At 37.8% G+C, this 22,915-nt stretch overlaps 2 protein-coding genes across 4 annotated transcripts in view; one reads left to right on the top strand and one right to left on the bottom strand.

The window, feature by feature from the left end:
* The window catches only part of ABCC4 (ATP binding cassette subfamily C member 4), a 1,253,378-nt gene that overhangs the window by 317,351 nt on the left and 913,112 nt on the right, over positions 1-22,915 (top strand). The window lies entirely within an intron of this gene.
* On the bottom strand, positions 1,131-22,891 carry GPR180 (G protein-coupled receptor 180). Of its 2 annotated transcripts, XM_052664383.1 has the most exons (9): positions 22,723-22,891; positions 21,058-21,216; positions 18,542-18,736; positions 14,535-14,715; positions 14,292-14,341; positions 10,446-10,603; positions 4,199-4,390; positions 3,768-3,845; positions 1,131-2,103 (listed from the first exon to the last, which is right to left on the bottom strand). In XM_052664383.1, the coding sequence occupies exons 1-9, from the start codon at positions 22,850-22,852 to the stop codon at positions 1,945-1,947; spliced, it is 1,302 nt and encodes a 433-aa protein (XP_052520343.1). In that variant the 5' UTR covers positions 22,853-22,891; the 3' UTR covers positions 1,131-1,944. The 2 variants fall into 2 exon arrangements, with proteins under 2 accessions (XP_052520343.1, XP_052520345.1); XM_052664385.1 differs by lacking the exon at positions 18,542-18,736.

Here is a 22,915-nt window from a genome sequence, read left to right on the forward strand (position 1 = left end):
GAAAGTCACATGCAGTTTTTCTGCATAGGTTAAAACTTTAATCGTGACAGATCATAAACTATAAAGGAGCTCTTGTGTCTATTAGAAAACTCTATTTTATGTGTGAATTTCATGTCTTATACATGAGGACAGATAGAATTCTTCTGCTGCATTATTGGAGACTTATCAAAAACAGGATGCTTTTTTCTTGAGAAGATGAAAAGTACAGAGATAAGCAGGGAAATAAAGACTGAAGTTTTAACCAATAATATTTTTGTGTGGTTATCAGAGGAATGTAATAATTAATCTTTTAATCATTCTGAAGATTGTGTGAAATCATAATATCTCATCTTTTCCAGCCTCAACCTGCCATTCTTGATCTGAATTACAAACAATAAGAAAGGAGATGATTTAATGAGCAACTTTGTCATGTTGCCATTTCGCCTTAGTCAAAGGCAAATGTCTACTTTCACCTCTAAACTGAAATGGAATAGACTTATGTTTCAACTATGCTCACATCTGAGGCAAACATGAATGAAAAGTTAGGGCTGTTTTGAAGCTAGAACACTGGTGTCTTCACGTTTTCATAGAGGCATAATTAGATGCATACCATTAAGAAGAAATGAACGCTAATTTACCTGAAAATAAAATCAGTATTGTGAAGAGACACACGTTCATGGGAAGAAGGCTAAACTGTGACAAATAATTAAAGAAAATCCAAGAGAGACTGCAGTCACAACGGTAATAGGTATGTTCTTGTTATGAAGGAAAATGTCAGCATGATCTAATCATACTCAATAAATAGGCACTTCAATAAAGTATATATTTACACTGTTTTTCTGAACGCGAGGGCATCACAAAGTAGTATGGCTTTATTACAATGGATGGAAGATGGCAACTACTTAGAACTCAGTGCCAACATGGATTATAACAAATCCAGTGAGTATTTTGTTTTTCAATTATTCATAGAAAATTTAATCCTGATTAAGTATCCTTGGGCAGGAATTCATGGGTAGTTGATGACTGAAACCAACATTTATATGAAATGCTTCTGTTAATTTAATCTGTGTATATGGCTTAATTATGATTGAATCCTCAATGTAAGAGAAATGAATTATATCAGGATTAAAATTCTAGTGCCACATCACCCATTTCTTTCTCTTGGCTTTTTTTTTTATTTTTTTTTTTAATGTGAGCCTGCTGTTTTAATTACCTTTATGATGCTGTATCTTCTTAAGCCTCAAATATTGTTTAGATCTTCACTGCTAGGTGAAATTTTCAGTCACATTTACTTCAAAAGAGGAAAACACAAACTCTGTTCCCATCCTCATCACAGTTCTAACCAATATGAACAGTAACTGCAAAAAAAAGCTTTTATTTCACACCAACGATAAAGGAAAGTTTCCTGTAGATGGTTGTAAACATTTTATATATGTTTTTAGTGGACTTTCCCTCTTTTGTTTCCATTTCCTTTATACTTATACATAAAATGCATCTTTTTCCTAAAACATGAAAAAAAAAAAAACCCAAAAAACTTGTATTCATCATAAGGTATCACATCAATTTCACAACTGGCCTATATCAGACTTGTTTGAGCCTGTAGACATTTTAAGAACCGTATTTTATAAGACTTTCAAACCTAGTATCGATATAAAGTAAGGACATTTTTTGTGGCTGTAAATGAGAGAGGAAAGATTCCTTACACTTTCCTGTGATATGGCTCAGCACCCGTGCTGCACACACATCATATTTAGGAAATCACTCAAATTACAGATTTTTCCACTTAACAATACTGTAACAAATTAACCTACGGAGCGTGTCAGACCAAAGTTCCATGAAATGCTCTGATACTATCACCCAGTTTTCCAGTGAAACCAATGTATCACATACCTGTGACAAAAATACCTGCATATTTAGATCATTATTGCACATTTTTTTTTACATAACATATTCTTCCTAAACATCTCAGAAGCGATGTCGATTTTTATGTCCAGAGGATACTGTCAGTGGCAATGTCACTGATGACAGTGAAGATACTTCCCAATATAGACTATGAGAGAGAAAAAGTCTGTAGAGGATAACCATGGAGATGCACTGACAGAGGATAACACCTATGGTAATAATCTGAAGACAAAAAAAAAAGGAGAAAGAGAAAAAGTGAAAAACAAGCCCAAATAAATCTCTACCAGCACAATACGTGTGTGCTTGAAGCTTAACTTTAAATCTTTTAATATTGCTGCAGTTACAGAAGATTTGAACGTGAAGCTCAAGTCCAAGATTCACGCTCTCACACCTGGATGTTTTCAAATCAGCAGATGGCCCTAAGGCAAGTCACATAACGCCTTCTGGCGGTCTCTGTTCCGGGGAATTTCAGACTTGCAATTCACCACCCATGCAGTTCCACAAGCAGAGGTGATGCTTAGATATTCTTTTCTTACAACGAACGGAGGGAAAAAAAAACAACCTGAAAATACTCTGAACTAGCACAGCCACTGAGCTGTGATGGAAGTGATTTAACAGTCTCACTTAGACCTCAGTGCAAGTCTCTTAACCTGTAAGAGACACATAGGGCAGTATTTAATCAAAACCATCAGGGTACCTACTGCTTCTGAGAAAGCAGAAGTCTAAGTTTTGGTACAGAGAGTCTGTTAAAACAAATGTTTTTCTTGCACAAATATTGTATTTATTGATCATACATTTCTATTCTATCTAAATGCATTTAAAGGAGAAAACACATCACTGTAACGTAGGAACACCAGCTGCTCATGATGACTAAACTTTCTCAAAATCCAAGAGGACAGCAACTACAAACTCTCTTCAGTAAACTCAAACTCTCAAAATACTGCAAAATTTTATTAACTCATTCCACCTCTTGTCACTCACTGTTCACCCTACTGCATTGATGTATTCAGCAAGCACTACTAACAGATTTTTTTTGTTGATCTAGAGGAGGTTTCTTCTCATTTCTCCCTGAATTTCTCTTTTTTTTTCAAAAACAAAACCAAACATGGTGTTTCATTATATCAATATTTCATAAATATTATATATTTTGAGTAAATGTTTATCCCTCTTTCTACATTCTCCACACAAATATAAGCTTGTTTTCTGAAAATATTTGCATATAAATGCAAAGGTGTTTGTAACTATAAAGTAAAGAAGCAAACTACCCCGGACTGAGGTAGCCAATCACCTGAGAATAGAAATGCACTTTATCTGAACACGGCAGGCTTCACACACCAGTTCTCTAGTTCCCAATATAATTAAGCAATCAAGAAATCCAGTAAGTCTACCTTTGTTTTTAAATGTTTAGAGCTCACAAACCAAACTAGGCATTTGGATAGATCTCTTAATCTACAGTTCAGCTACAAGTTCCTTGACCTATTTAGCCACATAAAGCTTTTAAGTGACGAAGACTGAAAAGCAAACAACAAAAAAATCCACTGATTTATCTTTCTGCTAGCTTTGTTAAAAGAACCCCAAGGTGCTTTTAATTAAAAAACAAACAAGCAAACAATAAAACGAAACACCCCCTCCACATTTTCCTTTGACTTAACCATCTCCCCACCCCCCTTCACCTAGAAACGATTACTCTTAGATGATTCAAACCCAGTATGCCTTTGTAAAATATGACTCACATTAGCATCAATAAGAGCTGTGTGACTAAGACTTTTCAAGTTCCTTTGGGGTCATAAGATTAACAGCCTAAGAGCATGAGTTTGCTAACAAACACTGAACATGAAGAACAACTACTATTCAAATTCCATCTCTTTTATCTTGCCTGTACATACCTTTTCCCTTTGATATTCTCTGAATATTACAGAAACGGTTGCAAGACATGGGTGGCACAAAAACCAGAGAATGCAGGCCTGAAAGAAAAGAAGAGCGTAAGTTATAAAATAACTATACGCCAGCTAAGAAGAAAGAGATGACAGTTAAAGGAACTGCATTTACATTTCTGTCTTTTTTATGAATCCATTGTTTAATTTTCAATCAACAGAATGAAAACCACACAATGAAAGGTGGGATTTCTGTTTAGAAAAGCTCTTTGCTCCTTGTCAAATTAAAATGACTGCTCGGAGTACGATGACAGGGTGCAATTTAATCAAATCAGACACTTAAATATTAACTTTCTTATGGAGGAAAACAGTTCAGTGCTTTAGTCAACTGCGTGCCACAATTACATTTACAGCAAAAGGAATCAGTTTCCATGAGCCCGTACTTTAGCAAAGGTGATATAGAACTCCCTTTTCAGCGTGCTTCTCTCCACTGTGATGATCTGATAAAGACCAGCAGCCAGTGACAAACCTAGGCAAACTCTGAGGCCAATAAGCAGTCCGCTTGCTAAGCCATGGTGTGAATGGTAGCTGTGATGATTAGTATCTTCAAACTGTTCCCAAATTAATAAAAAGGTCTGGAAAAAGAACAACAGTAACATACATTCAGAAAGCAACAATCTCACATGAAACTTCAATTGTCTTTCTATCACAGATCAAATTATCAGCACAACTGGTCATGCTCTTCCCTGCTTGCTGGAGACTCCCATGTTACATAACAAATAATCCTGGCCAGAACTACTTTTCTAGGACTGTGCATTACTCCAAATTTGACTGGCAGGAACAGGATCTCATCTCTCGCATTCCATAACTTGTAGAAAGTTTGACAAGTTACAGTTTTCTCTGACTTAGGTAGAAGGAATGTAGCATTTTAGCCCAAAATCCAATATATTAATGTAGTTAAACAGTCAGCCTAGTCAGCAGGAAGCCCACTGAAACGATACAGGGAGGTGTCCGCTTCCAGTTGGGATTCACAACCTGTAAAGCTTGTTTCAAAGGCAGGCGACTACGCCTTTTCTTTCAAAATCCTAACAGGATTCGCTTTTCTTTTTAAAGATGGGGAAGTAAGAGGGTGGTGCTGCTGCCCCTTTTATACAATAGCCTGAAGGATGAAGCATTCACCCAAGTTGAACTCGGATCTCCCACAATTCCCTTCTTTGCCTAAAGGAAATCCAACTCACATCTCCCACCTCCTTGGAGAGTGCCCTAACTGCCAGGCTATAGGCTGTTCTTGGGTGGGCCACTCTCCACCCCTTCTATTGAAGCTGTGCCATCGTGGAGAAAAGAATTCAACACCAGCTAGGTCAGAAACCGTGAGCAAGCCTGACTCTGCAAGCAACTGGCTTGGAACCCTCTTAGGGACTGTGAAAGTCAGTGTCACAGGTTCCAAGTGCTGCTGCAACACCTGGACAAACACTCCGGCCAACAGATGCAAGACAGTAATCCACCTTAACTCTCAGAAAAACAGTACTGTATCCAGTAGCTGTAGAATCTAATGTTAGAAGAGCACTGTGAGAAAGAATACTGATAGATTCTCTAAGGAAAAACAGATTAAGAAAAGCCTACTTTCTGAGTCTCAGCTGAATAGAAGGCAGGTGCCTACTTGCAGAGTTGCACGAAAGTTGGGTCTTGCTGAATAAAACCTTTTCAAGAGTTTGGGATTGTTAACATTACAAATTAGAATACCCGTAAAATTTAGGCTCCCAGCAGCACGTAGCAGCTGAGTGGCATTTTAAGAATTGAATATACGTTGGAATCCAGTCCACCTACTACAGACATATAACTTGCACTTGGGTTTCAGGTGTCTAATAAAGCAGGCTTTCTGAAAAAAGGTAGTCAAATTTGATTTATATGAGCAAGGTAGCTCTAAAGGCTGTCAGAAAGAGACACTGTATGCTTCAATTTAGAAATCTGCATTAGTCAGATTCCTTTCTGAACAAATTCAAAGGCTCTCTAACTACATCCATATTATAAAGACAGAAAGATTACTGATATAAACTTTTTTTTTTTTTTAATGTGCAATACACCTGTGCATTCCAAAGGTGGGTGTCCTCAAGTCTTGTCAGTTGAGACTAGAATGTTTTTGGCTAAGAATATGCTCTGAGAGTACTCTCTCACTTTTTCCTTCCCTTACTCTGACTATGACACAGTGAACATGACTGCTGTCATTTTAATTACTTCTCAGCCACCTGAATAGAAAACAGAAATATGAGAGACTAAGAAGTATAAAGCACATCTTGAATATCACTGATTACTACTAGTAAATAATCTGACCAATGTTCTTCAAACACTGCTGCTGAAACACCTTTTCTGGGCAACTCCAAGCAAATAACTCAAGACGATCAAATTACTTGACGGAGAATCCTCTCAAGGAGGAAGCCTGAAATAAGACCAAGTGGCTCTTAAAATCCTGAGAAACAGCAGTGTTTGGTAAAGTTGTGGCTAAAGCAGTAGTTTTGGTACGAAATGGATGAATTCCCAACACAGAAATAGAATTTCAGATGAGGTAGAATACACCCAGAAAACATCAAGGATTCTACTAGTTATAGAATGACAGCAGTCTTGCGCAAAGTATTTCATTTGTTGACGTTGACGCATGGGAACTCAATTTTTAATATCCTTGGACTGGAAGAAATTTCAGAAAAATTATATATATAGAATCTCCCTGACATGAACATGAAGCACAATACCAATCCAATTAAGAGTTTTAGGTAGATGCCACAGCTATCTCAGCTTTGAAGAACAGAGCTCAGGAGGGTTTGAATCATCCTTAACCTACCACCAAAAGTAACATCAACGAAGGAAGCCACTTTCATGAGAAGATGACAAAGAGCTGGAGCAAAGCAATCATGAGAACAAAGTCCAAATCCTCATAGGAAAATAGCACCTGACAACATGGTACGCTCAGGACCAGCCCTCTAAAGAATGTAAGCTGTGCAGACAACACAGTTGAACAAAGACTGTATGCAGTGACAGCAGTGCAAGATCACAGAAGTTCAGCTCCTTTAAGTTTCACTAGGCTATTCCAAAATAATTAGAAAGCAGAAGCATTACAGACAGAAATGGAACTGTCAGCGCAACACATAGGAAACCTGGAGAAATAAAAATATTTGTCATTGCTCTTACTATGAGCAGGATCTATTCTTGCTCCCTGGAGAAAAGCAGCATTCTATAAAGTAGAAATCTGTGCTACAGAGTGTTTGTAAGCTAGAGTGGATTAGGCAGTGTGCTCTCAGTGAAAGGAGAGATTTCACAGACCAACTTGATTTTGAAGTCAAAATCTCCATGGCCATGCCTGAGAATAATGTTAGTGAGCTCTGATGCCCTTCAACTTGACCACAGAAAGGCACACATCTGCTCCCTCTGCTGTAGTATTGGGAACGAGATGAAAAAAATACACAGGCACCTACACGTTCAAAATGAAATCAGATTTTGTTGTTGTGATCATTGAGCAGAATTGTTTCACCTTTGAGAAGAAGTCAGGGTTAATATCCTAATTGTTACCCATAAGAACAACTCTGCTCAGGCTGCTTATGAAAGAACTGGACGAGCTGTATAAGTGCACAGCTTTATGTCCAACATTAAAATCACAACAAGGAGATGGTCTTTCCCCTTTATGTAACATCCCAGACATAGGACACCAACTGCTGTCCAGTACTGTTCTCCCTCTAACAGCTAAAAGAAGCTCACCAAGGACATTATCTTGATGTTCCTGTTATACAAGTTGGATCTCCACATCCATATGATGAAGAACCAAACAGTCACCTCTTCTGTCATATGGAAACAATTATGGTGGAACGCTTTATGCCCCTTGCTATGCCAGCAATGACTTTAGAGCAAGATAACATATCAATCAATGGTAAAAGCCAGTTTGCATGGAGTAGATAATTGCTGAGACATAAAGGTAAAGGGGAAGCAAAAGGGAAATTAGGTGGCAGGAAGACAAGGCTAGTATCTAGTACTTGAGTATGCAATGTCATGAACTCAGGTACAGTAACAAATGTTTCAGATCTGAGGTCAGAAGCATAGCTCACCCTGAGTGCACCTTTGGACTGTATCTAAGACCTCTGTGAAGCATGACTTTTAATACAGCAAGATTCTATATGTATTTTGGTCAAAATGATAAGCTTTCCTTCTGTAATCGCTACCTCTGCTCTGATCAGCCCTGAAAGTTGAAACTGCTTGGGTCTATGTGATGGGAAAGGCTTGTTATCAGCAAAACGTTATGAACAAGGTTTGTGTCTTAGCAGCAAAGTGTGGAATAGTTAATGAATGCAGAGCGGTCTGAGAATCTTTTGTGCTGAAAGTGAAAGAGAAAAAAAAAAAGAACAAATTAGGAGAAAGGGAGATGATGAACGGTAGGCTTGTCCCTTGTTTGAGATGCTATCTGTTTGCAGCCACAAAGATCACATGAGATTTTGCTGGCAAGGAGGCAATGGCCACTCTACATTGATGGCAATCTGTAAACACAGCCTGGGAAGTTGTTGGTGTTTTTGAAAGAATGAAAGCAAAGAATCAATAGCATCAGTGGAAAGAGGAGAGAAAACAACAAGGAAAACAAACCAATCAACAAACCCACCTCAAATAAAAAACAACCTGAAAACTTTGAGGAATATGAATTAGAACAACAGCAGAATGTCAATAAAACATGGTTCAAACTCTATCTGCTGTGTTAAGGTAATGCATGTGGTATCCAGTATCCTCCATAGTAATCCTGAGAAATCTCTGCTTATACACGTATGTCTAACCACTTTCTGGATGGAAAGAGGCTAGCTCTCCTATAAGAATTTCTGTGGAAGAGCAGAACAGAAAGGAGATTACGCTATGTTAATAGAAGTGATCACTGATCACCATCACTGATTGCCCAGTTACAGATCCAATACCCACATCAATCTAGACCAATAAACAGATTAATCGAGGGAATGAGATCCTGAGGTCACAGATAGAGTTGACATCTAGATTCTGTTCCCCTGAACTCAACAGTTGCATTCTTCTACAAGGAGAAGAAATCTGTCAGAAAAAAAATTGTATGTACTGAACACGTGATGGAAAACAGCTCTCTCCAGAAAGGCTAAGGATACTCTTGGTGTCAAAGAGCTTTTGCTGGAGACAGCAGACGCTGAAACAGACTGGAGAACCACAGAGGCAATGACATACAGTGATATCTGTATTCTGTTCTTACAGGACTCCTAGAAAACCTGACGTTTCCAACAGTGCTGAAAAGGGAGATGTGGCAGAGATATGCTCTCACAGGGAGAAGACAGCCAACTTTATATCAATCCTCTGCTGGTACTCAAATAGCCAATAGTATATATATAATGGACCAGTACTGGGGCAGCATGTCTGTATCATGCTTGCCCCAATTTTTACCATAAGCAACAACTAAAAAAAGATCAAGTTGATGATACCAGGTGCCCTTTCTATGTATAGTAAAAAGGGAAAAACAACAACAAACTTTCCAGTCTCAAGTGACAGAGTATTAACAAGTCCATTTGTATGTACCAGAGGAGAGGCATGAATAGAATTAAATACTTTAGAAGTCTTTACTACCAGTATGTAAAACTTCTGGTGCTAGATAGGTTCATTCCACCTTACTTTGACACCCATCTTTAAATTTCAACAGTCCCATTGACCTTAATAGGCTTTGGCTTACATTCTTAATTAGCAAGAATACTGTAAGCTCCCAGCTACTCTTAATGTTTTAGCAGTCCACTTATTTAGTTTGGAAGCAGCACTAATTACAGACATTACTCAAATGGCATAAAATCTTTAGTATGATCTCTTCCTCATTACTGTCTCCAGTTTCTCCCTGTTCTTCTCATTCTCAATGGCTTTCAGATTCTCTTGTCTTTATGCTGTGATTTAAAAAAATTTGTTTACAAAAGACACCACCAGGGTTAGATGATCTCCATTACAATTTACTTTTAAGTTACTGGTTTACTTGACTTTCTAATTTATATTAATAGAAAAACATTTGAATGAAGTTATGTGTCACATCATTTGTATATTTGCAAGAACAATCCTGCATATGAACCTTTAAAGAATTGCCTTATACTGATTGAAAAGACCATCAGACATCCTATTGGAGTGGTTTGAAGATGAGGACACAGTCTCATATTTTTGGTGACAGAAAAAGAACTGTAAGAATCTTTCTCTCATCTTTCCTCCCATGCCCCTCGTTGTCAGCACTAATGTCACAGTTCACAACCATGCAACTGTACTGATGACAGCTATTTACAGGACCACATTGCAAATCAGATTGGTAAAACCGTGCCAAAACTTTTTTTTTTTTCCTTCCATTTCAGTCTAGAACATTCCACTGATCTGGTTTGCAGCATATATGATGAACAACTGATATAACTGGGAGTTCGGAGAACTGTGGGAACTTCTTAAGTGGTTTTACTGCTGAACAAGAACATACTGTGGAGCTATACCTTAAACTGTCAAAATAAAGAGGAACTGTTGTTACTTATTAGACTTGCTGGGTGCACATTGTGCTGTGGGTTTTTTTTTTTCTTCTCCAGTCTTGATACTCTTGTTTCTCATAAAATATTGAAATTAGTTGGTTCATAGTTCTGTCATACTTAATAGCAACTGTACGTTTCAGTATAAGAACGAATGTAAAATACAAACCTGTGTAACAACAACTACTACAGCAATGCCAGTAGATGTTGGAGTGGAATCCCATTGAAGAGGTCTGCTATGAGATTTCTTCATTCTGCCTATTGTCCAACCCATACATAGACTCAACAGCAAATAAAGCATTTGTATCTGAGAGACTATGTCACACACTATTAAAAACAGAAGAAAAAAGAATATAGTCACAACAAAAATACACAAAAATTCAAAACAAAGAGAAATATTCACTACCCCCACAAACAAAGGATGGATATTTATGCCTCAGAATCACCTTTGCTTATAATCTCTATTAACAGTTTGATTAGCTGAAGTTTGCTTGCCACATAATGTGGCTATTTTGATCATTTTTAAATGACCAAAAAAACCATGACCAGCTTCCCTCTACTTATGCTGTAATTCTGCAATGACGTGGGCACTGTGCCACATTCTTCCAACTTCTACTCTTGTGTCAAAGAAGTCTAGGCTCAGGAATCCACCTGCATAAACAAACTTTAGGCCAGTGGACTAAAATCATATGTATGTTAATCACACAGCAAATATGAAACACAATGAAAAGAACTCCTTCCTTTGTTCCACAAAACTTTTGTTCAAAAATCAAACAGTGGCACTGTACTTCTAAATTAATTGTATTTTGTCTTAAGGAAGGCGTAGCTTGTAACAGAAAGCACAAATATTTGGGACAAATTCCACAGTCAGATACTTAAAGGGGTAAATATAATGACTAACCCTAGCACTAACTTAGTTTGGAGCAGTAATCTGTCTATACTTTATTACATGCAGACTCCCCTTACCTCATTTCACTGTGCACACTTCTTTTTTCCCCAGTCTGGAAATAACTAAAACGTAATTCATAAAGCCACATTCTTAATCAGTGTCTCTAACCTGTGTTTGAAGCTGCATCTGAGTAAGGAAAATTTCAAGCTAAAATATACTAAACCATTTGTTTTCCATCCTCACTGAAGTCCTGCTTATATTAGAAAGAACTGAAAGCTTATTCCCAGGTAATTTTTAAGCTTCAGAGCTCTCACAGAATCATAGAAAATCTTGAGTTTGAAGCTACCCTCAAGCATCACCGAGCTGGCAAATTTCTGACTGAAACCTACTGAACAATTTTAAAGCTGGTGTATAGACTTCAGTGTAAACTGGCTCAAAGTAGCCGCGTAGCAGAGATCTAAAAGCAACCTGAGAAATTAGTTCTTGTGTAAATTTCACATTTGTTTCAGAAATTAGAGGTGGTCACTATGTACAATAATCCTTTTTATTCACTTAATATTTTAGCTCATTTAAATTAGTTCCATACTTGACATTTCCACTTCTGTTATCAGATATAAGATAAATATTTCTACAGCATAGAGGAAAACTTTCAATTTTATGCAACTGCTGGAATGTATTATAAAAAAAAAAAAAAAAAGTACTTCCACACACAATAGAAAATGCTGCCTCTGTACATAGATTAACACACACACAAGGGATGTGCGTCAAATGAAGATCAGCTGCTGTATTTCCTTGACACTCAGCAATACTAGCAAAATATAGCTATAAAAAATTTCAACATGTTAATATGTTACTATTGGGATTTATTTGGTATCCTTGTGCTTTATACGCTTGCATACTTGTAACGCCTTCAGACACCTTTTTTATTTAGCAAATATCAAAGAGTTTTTAGTAGACACAAACTTGAAAAAACAAACTGGTATTTTGGGGCAAAATGAGCCTGGGATTATTTTACAATGCTAGCTAGGCATGGTATACCTTAGAAAAATTGTTATGTGAGCTCAAAGGCATGCCAAATCCATGTTACAAATCCAGGCTAGACAAGTGTCTGAATAAATCTGGATGCTCTGGAGAGCATTCAATCATTTTATTTTCTCTCAGTCCTTAAGATAACCTTCCCTGTAAGTTATAGCCAGACAGCATCTCTCAACCACATCTTGGATACAGACATTCCTCTGCTCTTCAGTGTAGTAATAATGCAAGCAGATTCTCAGGTAAAACGGTTTCAGACAAAAATCAGTACAGGCTTTGGTCATTGGTGCCACATACATCTTACCTACAAGTAAGAAGAGGCTTTATATTTAAGAAAAGTTGGAAAATGATGATCTCATGATATCTGGGATCAGTGTGAAGCCACAAGCTACTGAACTGATACCTAATTTATATGCATACACACTTACAAAGCATCCATCACCACATCGATAAACATTTTTTGGAACCACTCTGACAGCAGGGCTAAGAACAGGAGTTGGCCTGAACAACTTTTTCAGCTGATCAACAGCTACAACAATACTATTTGATTTTTCACATCCTGATCTTATCAGAAGTTAAAAGATTGCTATTTGAGATGCTTTTACGTGCCAGAATTATTCATGTGATTTATATGATTATATGATTCATTCAGATGAGTTAGACAGTGTCAGGTTTTTAAACATTGTAAGGATTAAATAACGCTGGGAAACGAACAATTGCTTGGCATAGCACCTGAACAGGTTTCTAGAAGGAATTCTGCTCCCAGCAAAATTAATGAAAATGGGATCATTTATCCAGGATTTCTGTTCTAACACAGGAAAAAAGATGGTAGCATCTTCCATTTCCAAATTATACTTACTATTGGCTATCCTTCAGAATTGTAATCAGCACTGAAGCTTTCCACTTTTCCTTCTGCTTCCTTACTGTTTTGGGAACCACAAATTTTAAAAACAGTATGAAAGTCTTTCAGCTGAGCCACCTGAATTCAGGTATTCACTCAAAGACACTGTTTCATTCTTAGTAAACTCCACCGTAAGCAAACAGAAGTGTGATTTCCACTTCAATCCATACACGCATACACAGAAACTCTCAGATGTAGCTATTTTTTCCACAGTTCTGGTTGCATAGTTAACACTGGATTTCTCAGTGGAGAGGTGTAATGGCTACTTCCATAGTCTCAACTTAATTTCATTTCAGGAGACGAGAGGGAAAATTAAAAAAAACCAGTTGCTAGAAAGGCTGCAAAGAGCTCTAACCCGACTTCTTGAAACAAGAGTGTCAATTACTGTGGAGCCAAGTGCCATCAAGAGGTTGTTATTTCCAACTGCAAGTTTCTAAAAGAATTCTAAGCCAGGAAATGTTTTTCTATATAGGTTGTTGCTCGCCTATGCCATCTCACTATCATAATGCTGCTTTCTTGGCATGCTCTGGATGAATCAAAGGGCAACATATTAGCTCAGAAAGAATCACTAAATGCTTCAAATGTAAAATACACAGAGGAGAAATAATAAATAAATAAAGAAAAGCAACTTTAGATTCCAAACCATCTTGCAAGAATAAACTACTGCAATTTGGGTAGCGTTGTTACTAGAATTCAGTTCACATGAGAACTCAGGAAATCTATACAGAGCAACAAAAAATGCTTTGTTACCATCAGTTCTTTGCATAATTACTTTTTAGACCTTTCTAACCTTATCACTCATGCTATAAAACGTGCGTTTGTTATAATCAATGTTAAATTTGCTAATGAAATAACACAATCCACAAAATGAGATAGTTTCCTCAAAAGCTTCAGTGTATTATGCAAACTCAGCAAAACTCTTCAACATATTGAAAGATTTACTCATATGATAGATACGTAGGTAAATATTTGTAGGATGGATCACAGTTATAAGGCTTTAAGTGCAGTTACTCTAAACTTGCGAAACAAAACCTACTTTTCAGAAGAACATCTTAAAAGTTGCTCAATATTTCATGTTAGAAATACAATGATATGGGACAGGATAATGATTCTGTCTAACAAGAACATTCATTAATGCATTATATAGATTAATGTGTAGGAATACATAAAAAACAGCAGATGACCATACTCACATTCTGCCAGACTTCCCATAAAAGGTGCTCCTATTCCATCCTTGGAATAACTGATAACAGAGTAAAAGATGATATTTTAATGTAAGTGATACTTAAGTTTGTGCTTTCTCTATAACTATACTTGGGCAGCTTCTAAAAAGTGAGACCTAAGTTTTGTAAGAATCAGCACAGGAAAGACCATGTACTAATCTTTAAAACAGCACATCCTTCAAGTCTTAAGATTAAAAGCAAAAGTAAAGATACCTTGAGAAATGCAAGTAGTTGGCAAAAGCTGAACCAGCCTGCAATAGTAATGCAATTGAGAGCATTTTTAATACAGTATGCATTGGTCCGTGCTTCTTAATTGTCTGCCATAAAGACTGTGCATATATGCAAGCAGTTACAAAGTATGCTAGGACAAGCAGGAAATAGAATTCATGTAATCCTGTGGGAAAAAAAAAAAAGAAATACAGCTCAGTTTTTATACAGAAATACTATTGTTAGCAGTAAAGCTAAAATCTCCATTTATTTATATAATCACCGGATAATACTAAGTAATTGTCATCCAAAAATAATAGTAAAGATAAAATGTGCAAACCCCAGCCTATTTTATCCAGGAGTCAATGAATTCTTCAAAAAGCTGATTAGGAAGTGTTTTTTACCCAGTAATACCGTCTCTAAACTTAGGAGAAATTCTGTTCAAGATGAAAAGCTCTGTAGTAATTACTCATGTAGTATAAAGTGGCACCCAACTTCCTGACAAAAAGAAAATAACTGCAGCCCATTCATCAGAAATATACTTATTAAATGACTCATTTTTAGGGTTTTTTTTTTTTTGCTACAATTTTTAAAGGCACAGCATGAAAAGAGAAAAACCCAGGACACTGTTAACCACTGGGTGTCACTATTCTTCCACATAAAACATTTCAAGAAATAGAGCTGACAAATACAGAAAACTTTCAGATGAAGTGGAAAGAAAAAAAAATGAACAGAAAATTAGTGGTTTTGGTTTTTTTTTTTGTTTTTTTTTTTGCAACAAAAAATGTGCAAAGTTTCTGATATCTCTCAAACAGAAGCTGTTTGACTTTCAGTCTAGCAGTAGTTGGGCAAGATATTGCACTGAAGACCTGGATCCTGGACTCTTTCCTGCTACCTAGAAACAGTAGAACACACCATATGAGCTAACAGAGTAAAAAAGCCAAAAAGCGTAAGTTAAAATGGGCAAATGGGAATTCTACACAGAAAACTTCTGCTTTTCCTCTCCAGCCTTCCTCAAAACCATGCAGTGCCTGCAGAAGCAGGCTTTATTTCCAGCAAAACAACTCTTAAATTAAAACTATCAACCAGCTTCCACCAGAGATGAGAAATAGCCTTCAGTATGTAAGCTGAAGATCATTAGAACTAGATGAGTTCTTAGTATTTGCTAGTACTACAAAATAACTTCTATGGCTAAAATGCATACACTGAAACAGGAGACAAAGACCATCTTTCAACAAAGACTCACTAAAAATCTAACACTTGAGAGCCACTGTGCCCCCCTTGTATACCTCTGCCTAATTTATGATTGACCAAAAAAAAAACAACAACAACAAAACAACAACAAAAAAGCATCCTTAGGACAAAATATCTCATTCTTTTCACTCTTTATCTACCTTCAGGTTGGATGTTAGGAAATATTACTTCCATAAAAGAGTTGTGAGGTATTGGAACGGGCTGCCCATGGATGTGGTGGAGTCACTGACCCTGGAGATGTTCATTTAGATGTTGTACTGAGGGACATGATTTAGTGGGTAATTATTGGTGGAGGGTGGACAGTTGGACTGGATGATCTGGTAGATCTTTTTCAATCTTGGGGATTCTATGATTCTTCAGCCACCCACCAAAGTTGGTAAGGATTACGTAGATATGTTATTTCTCATCGTGATGATTTGGTGCACTTTAAAAACTCTTTTAGGAAAAAAAGAAAGGCTTTTAATAATAAGCATTCAGGATAGAAAGCTCTTTGTCACTAGAGAGAAACTGTGGCAATTGGTGTGAGACCAAAAAAGAACCCAGCAAAACAATCAAAGCCATAACCAAAAACACTCCACCAAAAAACAACAGAAGTGATTTTCAAGCTGTCTTTTTAAGTCTTCCTCCTTCCACATCACTTCGAGTTGGGGAAATAACTCTTCATTAGGGAATGCAGCGAGAGGACAAAGGATAATGGTTTTAAATGAAAAGAATGTGGATTTGAATTAGACATCAGGACAAAATTCTTCACTCACAGTGCAATAAGGCACTGCAACAAGTTGCCCAGAGAAGCTGTTGGATGCCCCGTTCTTAGAAAGCCCAGCTTGGACGGGGCTTTGAGCAACCTGATCTAACAGAAGATGCCTCTGTCCACATCAGACAGTTGCAAATGGATGATCTTTAATATCCCTTCCAACCTAAACCGTTCTATGACACAGAAAATAAAACATGTATGTTAATTTCTAATACCTAACTTCAAGATCATCCAGATGCTGTTCATTCGGTCAGCTGCTCTTGGAAGCTTTAGATCCCACTGCCAGTCTTATCTAAATATCTTACCATGTAAAATGCTAAAAATTGCTTGCTAGGGACTGGAAACCAGGCCTCCTTCTCTCAAAAGGTAAACACCCTAATCAGAAGTTACAGTTGCAAGTTCTTTCCTATACTTTCTTTATAGCCTATAGCCATTTAATTTTGAGAATGCTTCATGGCAGAGACATAATTTTAGGGACTAGAGTAAAGAGTGACTTAACTGAAACCATCTGTAGCTAAGCAGATGTTATCCGCCTCAAAGGAAATAAAATACAAAAAATGAACCTGGATCTCTTCTCTGATGGTCTAATGTTCCACAGAGAAGAAATCCTCCTTGCTTCTTTGAAAAACAGACACAGGCATGTCGCTTCAGGATTCCTGGCAGTGTTGCCATTTTTCATTCTGAATAAAGAGGAGTTCATCTGCAACCATGGAAGATGTGGCATGTAAAGCTCACCCTATTTCCTACTTCCTACAGCTTTATTACAGATCTACTTACTCGGCATGCAAGCTTTTCCGAGTTCTGCTTCCTAATTTTCAAAATCGTCATTAAAAAAATATAGAGAGCTGAGATGTCTCCCTAAGAGGTCTGTACATTACTTAAAGGCCACATAATGCCACTGATTATATCTCAGTTTAGCAAAAGAACACAATAACTACTTTTTGAGAATAAGTGAATTAACTTAGAATTCACTTCACATACAAAATTCACCAAATTGGAACCACCAACCACATTTGCAGAGTAAGAAGCACAACAGAGAAGTGGTAAGTCAACCTGTAAGTCTGGAAACACCATCGATAAGTAGCTTTCTTACAGCTTCCTCTGAAAGTTTCAGTGTGAAGATATTCCTCCCTTCAACAAGGAACCTGCCTTTGTTCCCTCTACACTCTCTGGATACCAATTAAGACAGACGAGCACACAATTCTTATCACTGCTATAAGGCTAGACCTGAGTATATAGGCTACATCACTATATCAAGACAGACTAAGCCTTCTGGACTCTTCCTACACTACAAGCAAAGTCAGTGGCATGTTAACTAGGCCTTCCAAAGCAGTGAAACTAAGCACTAGATTTCAGTTGATTTGGATTGGCCAGAGTGTCACACAATTTTATGCGTGCTTATCTTCTGCTGCTGCCTTGAGTCATTTCCAAAAGTTTTTCTCTGCAGGTCTAAAGTCTTAAATTCGTATTTTTTAAATAAAAAAATTAGGATTGAAACATTTCACAATGTGCAGCCTGTGAATAACAAAACTTGGAGAGACCTAGACGGTGAACACTGTACTGGCAAAAAGTTTATGTTGTGCATGAATTCATATTGTACAGATTCAAGTCTTACAAAGTCTAGCTAAGAAATTCCATGCATTAAATAAACAAATTTATTAAAATCAGGGATTCAATTCACAATCAATTGGAAGCTTACAATTTCAATAGGAAAAAAAAAAAAACAACAATGTATAAGCAAACATATCAACACAATCTTTCCTTGTATACTAAATCTGTAGTCAGGTAAGTTTTGGTAAGTCAGACTAGAGAAAGGGAAGGATTTTTCCCTAATATCAGAAAATGAACTTAAGTTTACTCTTCTCTAAGAAAGTCAGACCTGAAATGTAAAGGACTCTGCTGTCCTGTCCCCAGTAGCATATTTTCACAAGCATAGTAAGTACTGACTTTTTTGGGAGATCAGATCCTTAACTTACAAATCTAATTTTAAGAAAAGAAATCTTACCAGATTCCCCTGCGCTAAAGTGATCTAATGGATTCCCTTCTGCATCTGGATTTAGTAAGACCATTTCAAACTGAATATCCTCGGATTCAGAATAATTCTCCTCGCAGGTAAACTTGTCTACATAAAACACATACCATGTTTCCGGGTAAGGAATCTGGGACACTGTCAGATTTTGCTCTGTGTGGTTCACAGTCACTTTGGAAGAAAACAAACAACAAAAAAGGAGTAGAGACTTGATTAACTTGTCTTTAAAAAACTTATACTTAAATGGAAATAGAATTTAAATACACAACATTATTTACAGCTTATGAACTACATACAGTGCAAAACAGTCTTTGCTTTGCTTTGAAGCTCACCACAATACCCGAGATGAGACTTCCAGTCTCATCTTTGGTTTCAACTAGGTGCAGACAATGACTGGTGAAGATATGAGCTGCGTTCCATTTCTCAGCTTTTGGGTTTGCTAGAAAGGATCCATTCCATCAGAAGCCAGTAACTGCAAACAGTATTACCTTCAATACATTTCTGTTCTCTGGTACAGTATCAGTTTTCTATATTAGCCAAGAGATACTTCCTCATTAAAAAAAAATTGTGAAATTGATTCTACCCCATTTTCAAAGATATTTAGAGCACAGAACATGCAACAGCCACGTGCTAATTGATGAGCACGCTTTGAAAATGCAACTTCGCATGTTTTATAGCATCTTCCCCAAACTGACACAGACAAATTCAACAGACATTAAAGGGCTGAGGTCACTGCCTGAAAAAAATACACATTTCAAATCAATGACATTAAAACTAACTATGCAGGACTGAAAAGTTTCGTCTGCTTACTGATCTCAGCAGTATTTTTCCTAAAATCAACTGTTAACAATTGGGCAAGCTCTCAAAAATAAATATTTGATGCGTATTTGATATGTGGCTCTGTATGTTTGAGTGAAACTACAAGAACTGTAAGCACTGTTACACTGGTTACTGAATTAATTAATGAGTGTAACAGTGATCATTGTCTATCAGCTCCACCATAGATTAAAGTCATTTCTGTAGAAGAACTAAAAGTATAACTACTGGACTGTTGATAGATTCATTTTAATATTTTAAGCTCATTAAAATTCCGCAAAAGCTGGTTTTTATGCAAACCTTTTTTATGAGAAACTACAAACACCAGCATAAATCAACTCCTAGCAAACTCATTATCTCTAAACCTGCTGTAGACAAAATTCAGAATGAATTTCTAACTTAAAGTCAACTTGTGAGAAAGATCTATGTAATTTAAACAAACTTGTTTCAAGTTATTTTCTGTTATCTGAAAGCATACACTTCCTGCCTCAACAGTTGGATCACAGCTCTCTGCAGCAATAGACAAGAAATACAAATTTAGACAACACGTGAAGCAGAAAAAAAAAAAGTGTTCTGATAATTTGTTCAGCATAGCTAATACTAAGCAAGTGTTGCACTTTGGAACAGTGTATCTTATAAATCAAATACTCAGAATGAAAGAACTCCTTTAAAGAAAGCAACCTTTGTAAAGATAGATTAATGATTTCATATGTTGCTTAAAACAAAAAGAAGTTAAATGGCATGTAGAAGGGGTAGCTCTGCTCTCCATTCGTACTCTCAGTTGAATTTATAGCCTTAACTGCATAAAGACTAGGAATTGTGCAGAGCACATTTAATCAGTCTTCCATCAGGCCGGCAAGCTAACTTGTAGGATGTGAAGTAAAATTGAATAAGGATACAATTGATTTTGCTCTTGTACGTCAGAGTGACAGGTCTGTGCTATCACAATATCCTTTTGGCTTTTTCTTTTCCTTGTAAAGCGTTATTTTCCATGAAACTGGGACGAGGAGCCTCCTGACAAATAAGGACTGGAAAAAGGTTTTACTGTGTGCTTGGTGTATACACTCCTATCTTACAAGCATTCATTTCAGAGGTTTAATGTTAACTGCAGAAGGCCCCACTGCTTTGAGTCTTTTCTTTTTCATTCTACAGTAATAAAGGTGACAATTCAAACTGCACATTTGACTACATCACCCATTTGTTCATTCTAACTACTTCGGTTTCATCTTGTAATAGCATTCTTCCTAATTCTTCAAACATTAACCTTTATACAGAAAGGCCTGAGATTTAAAAAAAAAACAAACACAACAAACTTTTTACTTTCACTCCAAGCAGAATTATAGAAAACTTTTGTACTCGATGAGTAAACACAAGCCTGAACCTCATTTTTAAGCTGTGTGCAAACGAGAGCATGAGAATAGAACTTGCCATCAAGTTTGCAGTAACCACACTGCTTGTCAAGGACTGCCATTTTCCAGCGGTCTATTGAATCATATCTTGCAAACAAAGTCTTCTGATGTGATACAAAGAAGCAATTGCACTCCTTGGAATCTTTTTGAATTACAGAAGGTCAAAGTTCTACCCTGACTAAATCCCATGCAAAGTCCAAATTCACTGATACGTTGAGTGTTCTAAATACACACAACTTAATTCATAATGGGAAGATAGAAACTCACTTGTCAGTTGAGCTTTAGAGAATTTTTCAGTACATCTGTGATCCTGGATGTGATTCTGTAGCTTTTGCCACTCCTGTGCTTGAAACAGGTGAAGTCTGGCTTCTTTTGTTACAGCTGCTGCTACATCGGTGATTCGGACACACAGAACAGCATGGTCACCTTGACATTTAAAAAATAGAATGAACTGCACTGCCCTGATGCAAGTCAAAAGAACAGAAGGCTAGCACAGCAGAAAGCTTTATTAAGTAGCACCACTAAAGCCTCACCTCACTTCTAATTTCTTTTTTTTTTTTTTTACCACTTTCCATAAACGTTTGTACATTTTCACTATTTCTCTACATCTCAGTAACACAGTATGAAAACAACACTTAAAAAAACTTCTAACATAACCCAAATGGCATTAATCCTTCTTTACTTCCCACTGCTTTCTTCTATTTCAAATGGACTTCCAGACCATATTTTTCTTCCTTCCACCCACTTTTTTTCCCAGGATTTCCAAGGCATGATTACGAGTACCACAGGGTACCTCCTGGGCCAAATATCAGAAGAATTTGAGTCCATGGATCTTTATGTCATTGACTGATTACAGCTAAAACACTTGATTATAAGACAAATGAATAAAAACATATAACTGGATCATAGAATGGCCTGTGTTGTAAAGGACCACAATGATCATCCAGTTTCAACCCCCCTGCTATGCGCAGGGTCACCAACCACCAGACCAGGCTGCCCAGAGCCACATCCAGATTGGCCTTGAATGCCTCCAGGGATGGGGATCCACAACCTCCTTGGGCAACCTGTTCCAGTGCGTCACCACCCTCTGTGTGAAAAACTTCCTCCTAATATCTAACCTAAACCTCCCCAGTCTCAGTTTAAAACCTCCTTCTCCTATCACTATCCATCACCATATTTACAAGAAAATCAAACTTCAAAAGTGCTATTCTGTGAGTGTTTCCGCAGGCTGCACCTTGACACTGACACATGTTTCTGCCATTGCAGAATCAGCTTAAGACAACTGATGCTGACTGATAATTCTATGGTCCTCAAAGCTATCTTGATAAATTCTATCATTATATATCACTACGGATTGTTTTGAACAGTTTCCCGAATTAAAAGATGGGATTATTCGGGGAGAAGGAATCAGCTGGTGCTGCAAAAGTCCAAGTTTACTTGAAGCGAAGCAAGTTTGGTGGCTTTGTGTCGACTTCAGGCTGTCAGAGCAGTCACTGGGAAAAGGCAGTTCGAAAAGGGAAAAACAAGCAGCAGGTTGCATAGAAGCCCACGTGGCCTCGCAGGCACCACCACCACCAGCCCCTGTAGACATTCACAGAACGGCAGGAGCGTTTCTAAGGGAGCAGACAACCTCAGCTCGCACAGTGCGATACAACCGAACGCCGCTCACCTGGAGCTCGTTCTTTCCTTAGCTTTAAGCAACGCTTTCACCCTTACCCTCCCCCAGACCTATTTAGAACACTTCTACGTTCATCTTCTAGGACACCGGTTAAGTGCCTCCCCATCACCCCTCGAACTGTCCCCACCCGATACACCGTTTCCCTTTTAGCACCCAAGGGTCACGTTCCAACCCTTCTTGGCTCCCGCTCTACTCTTCCCTCCCCCCGTAGCGTTTCTTTCTCGCAGACGTTCCGCTGCCCGGCGGGCACCTACCGCGGAACTGGAAGCGCGCCACGGGCCGCCAAGGCTCCAGCCGGGCGGCGGAGCTGACGAATCCGCCCCGCAGCGTCTTGCTCCAGGCGGCGCCCCCGGCGCACAGCAGCCACAGCAGCCGCCACCCCATGGCGGGGATTCACCACCCCCCCGCCACGTGACCTAGCGGCCCTGCCGGGCTACGACTGGGGCC

The sequence above is a fragment of the Tympanuchus pallidicinctus genome, unplaced genomic scaffold (assembly GCF_026119805.1).
Source record: "Tympanuchus pallidicinctus isolate F22 unplaced genomic scaffold, pur_lepc_1.0 scaffold6, whole genome shotgun sequence".
Lineage (NCBI taxonomy): Eukaryota > Metazoa > Chordata > Aves > Galliformes > Phasianidae > Tympanuchus > Tympanuchus pallidicinctus.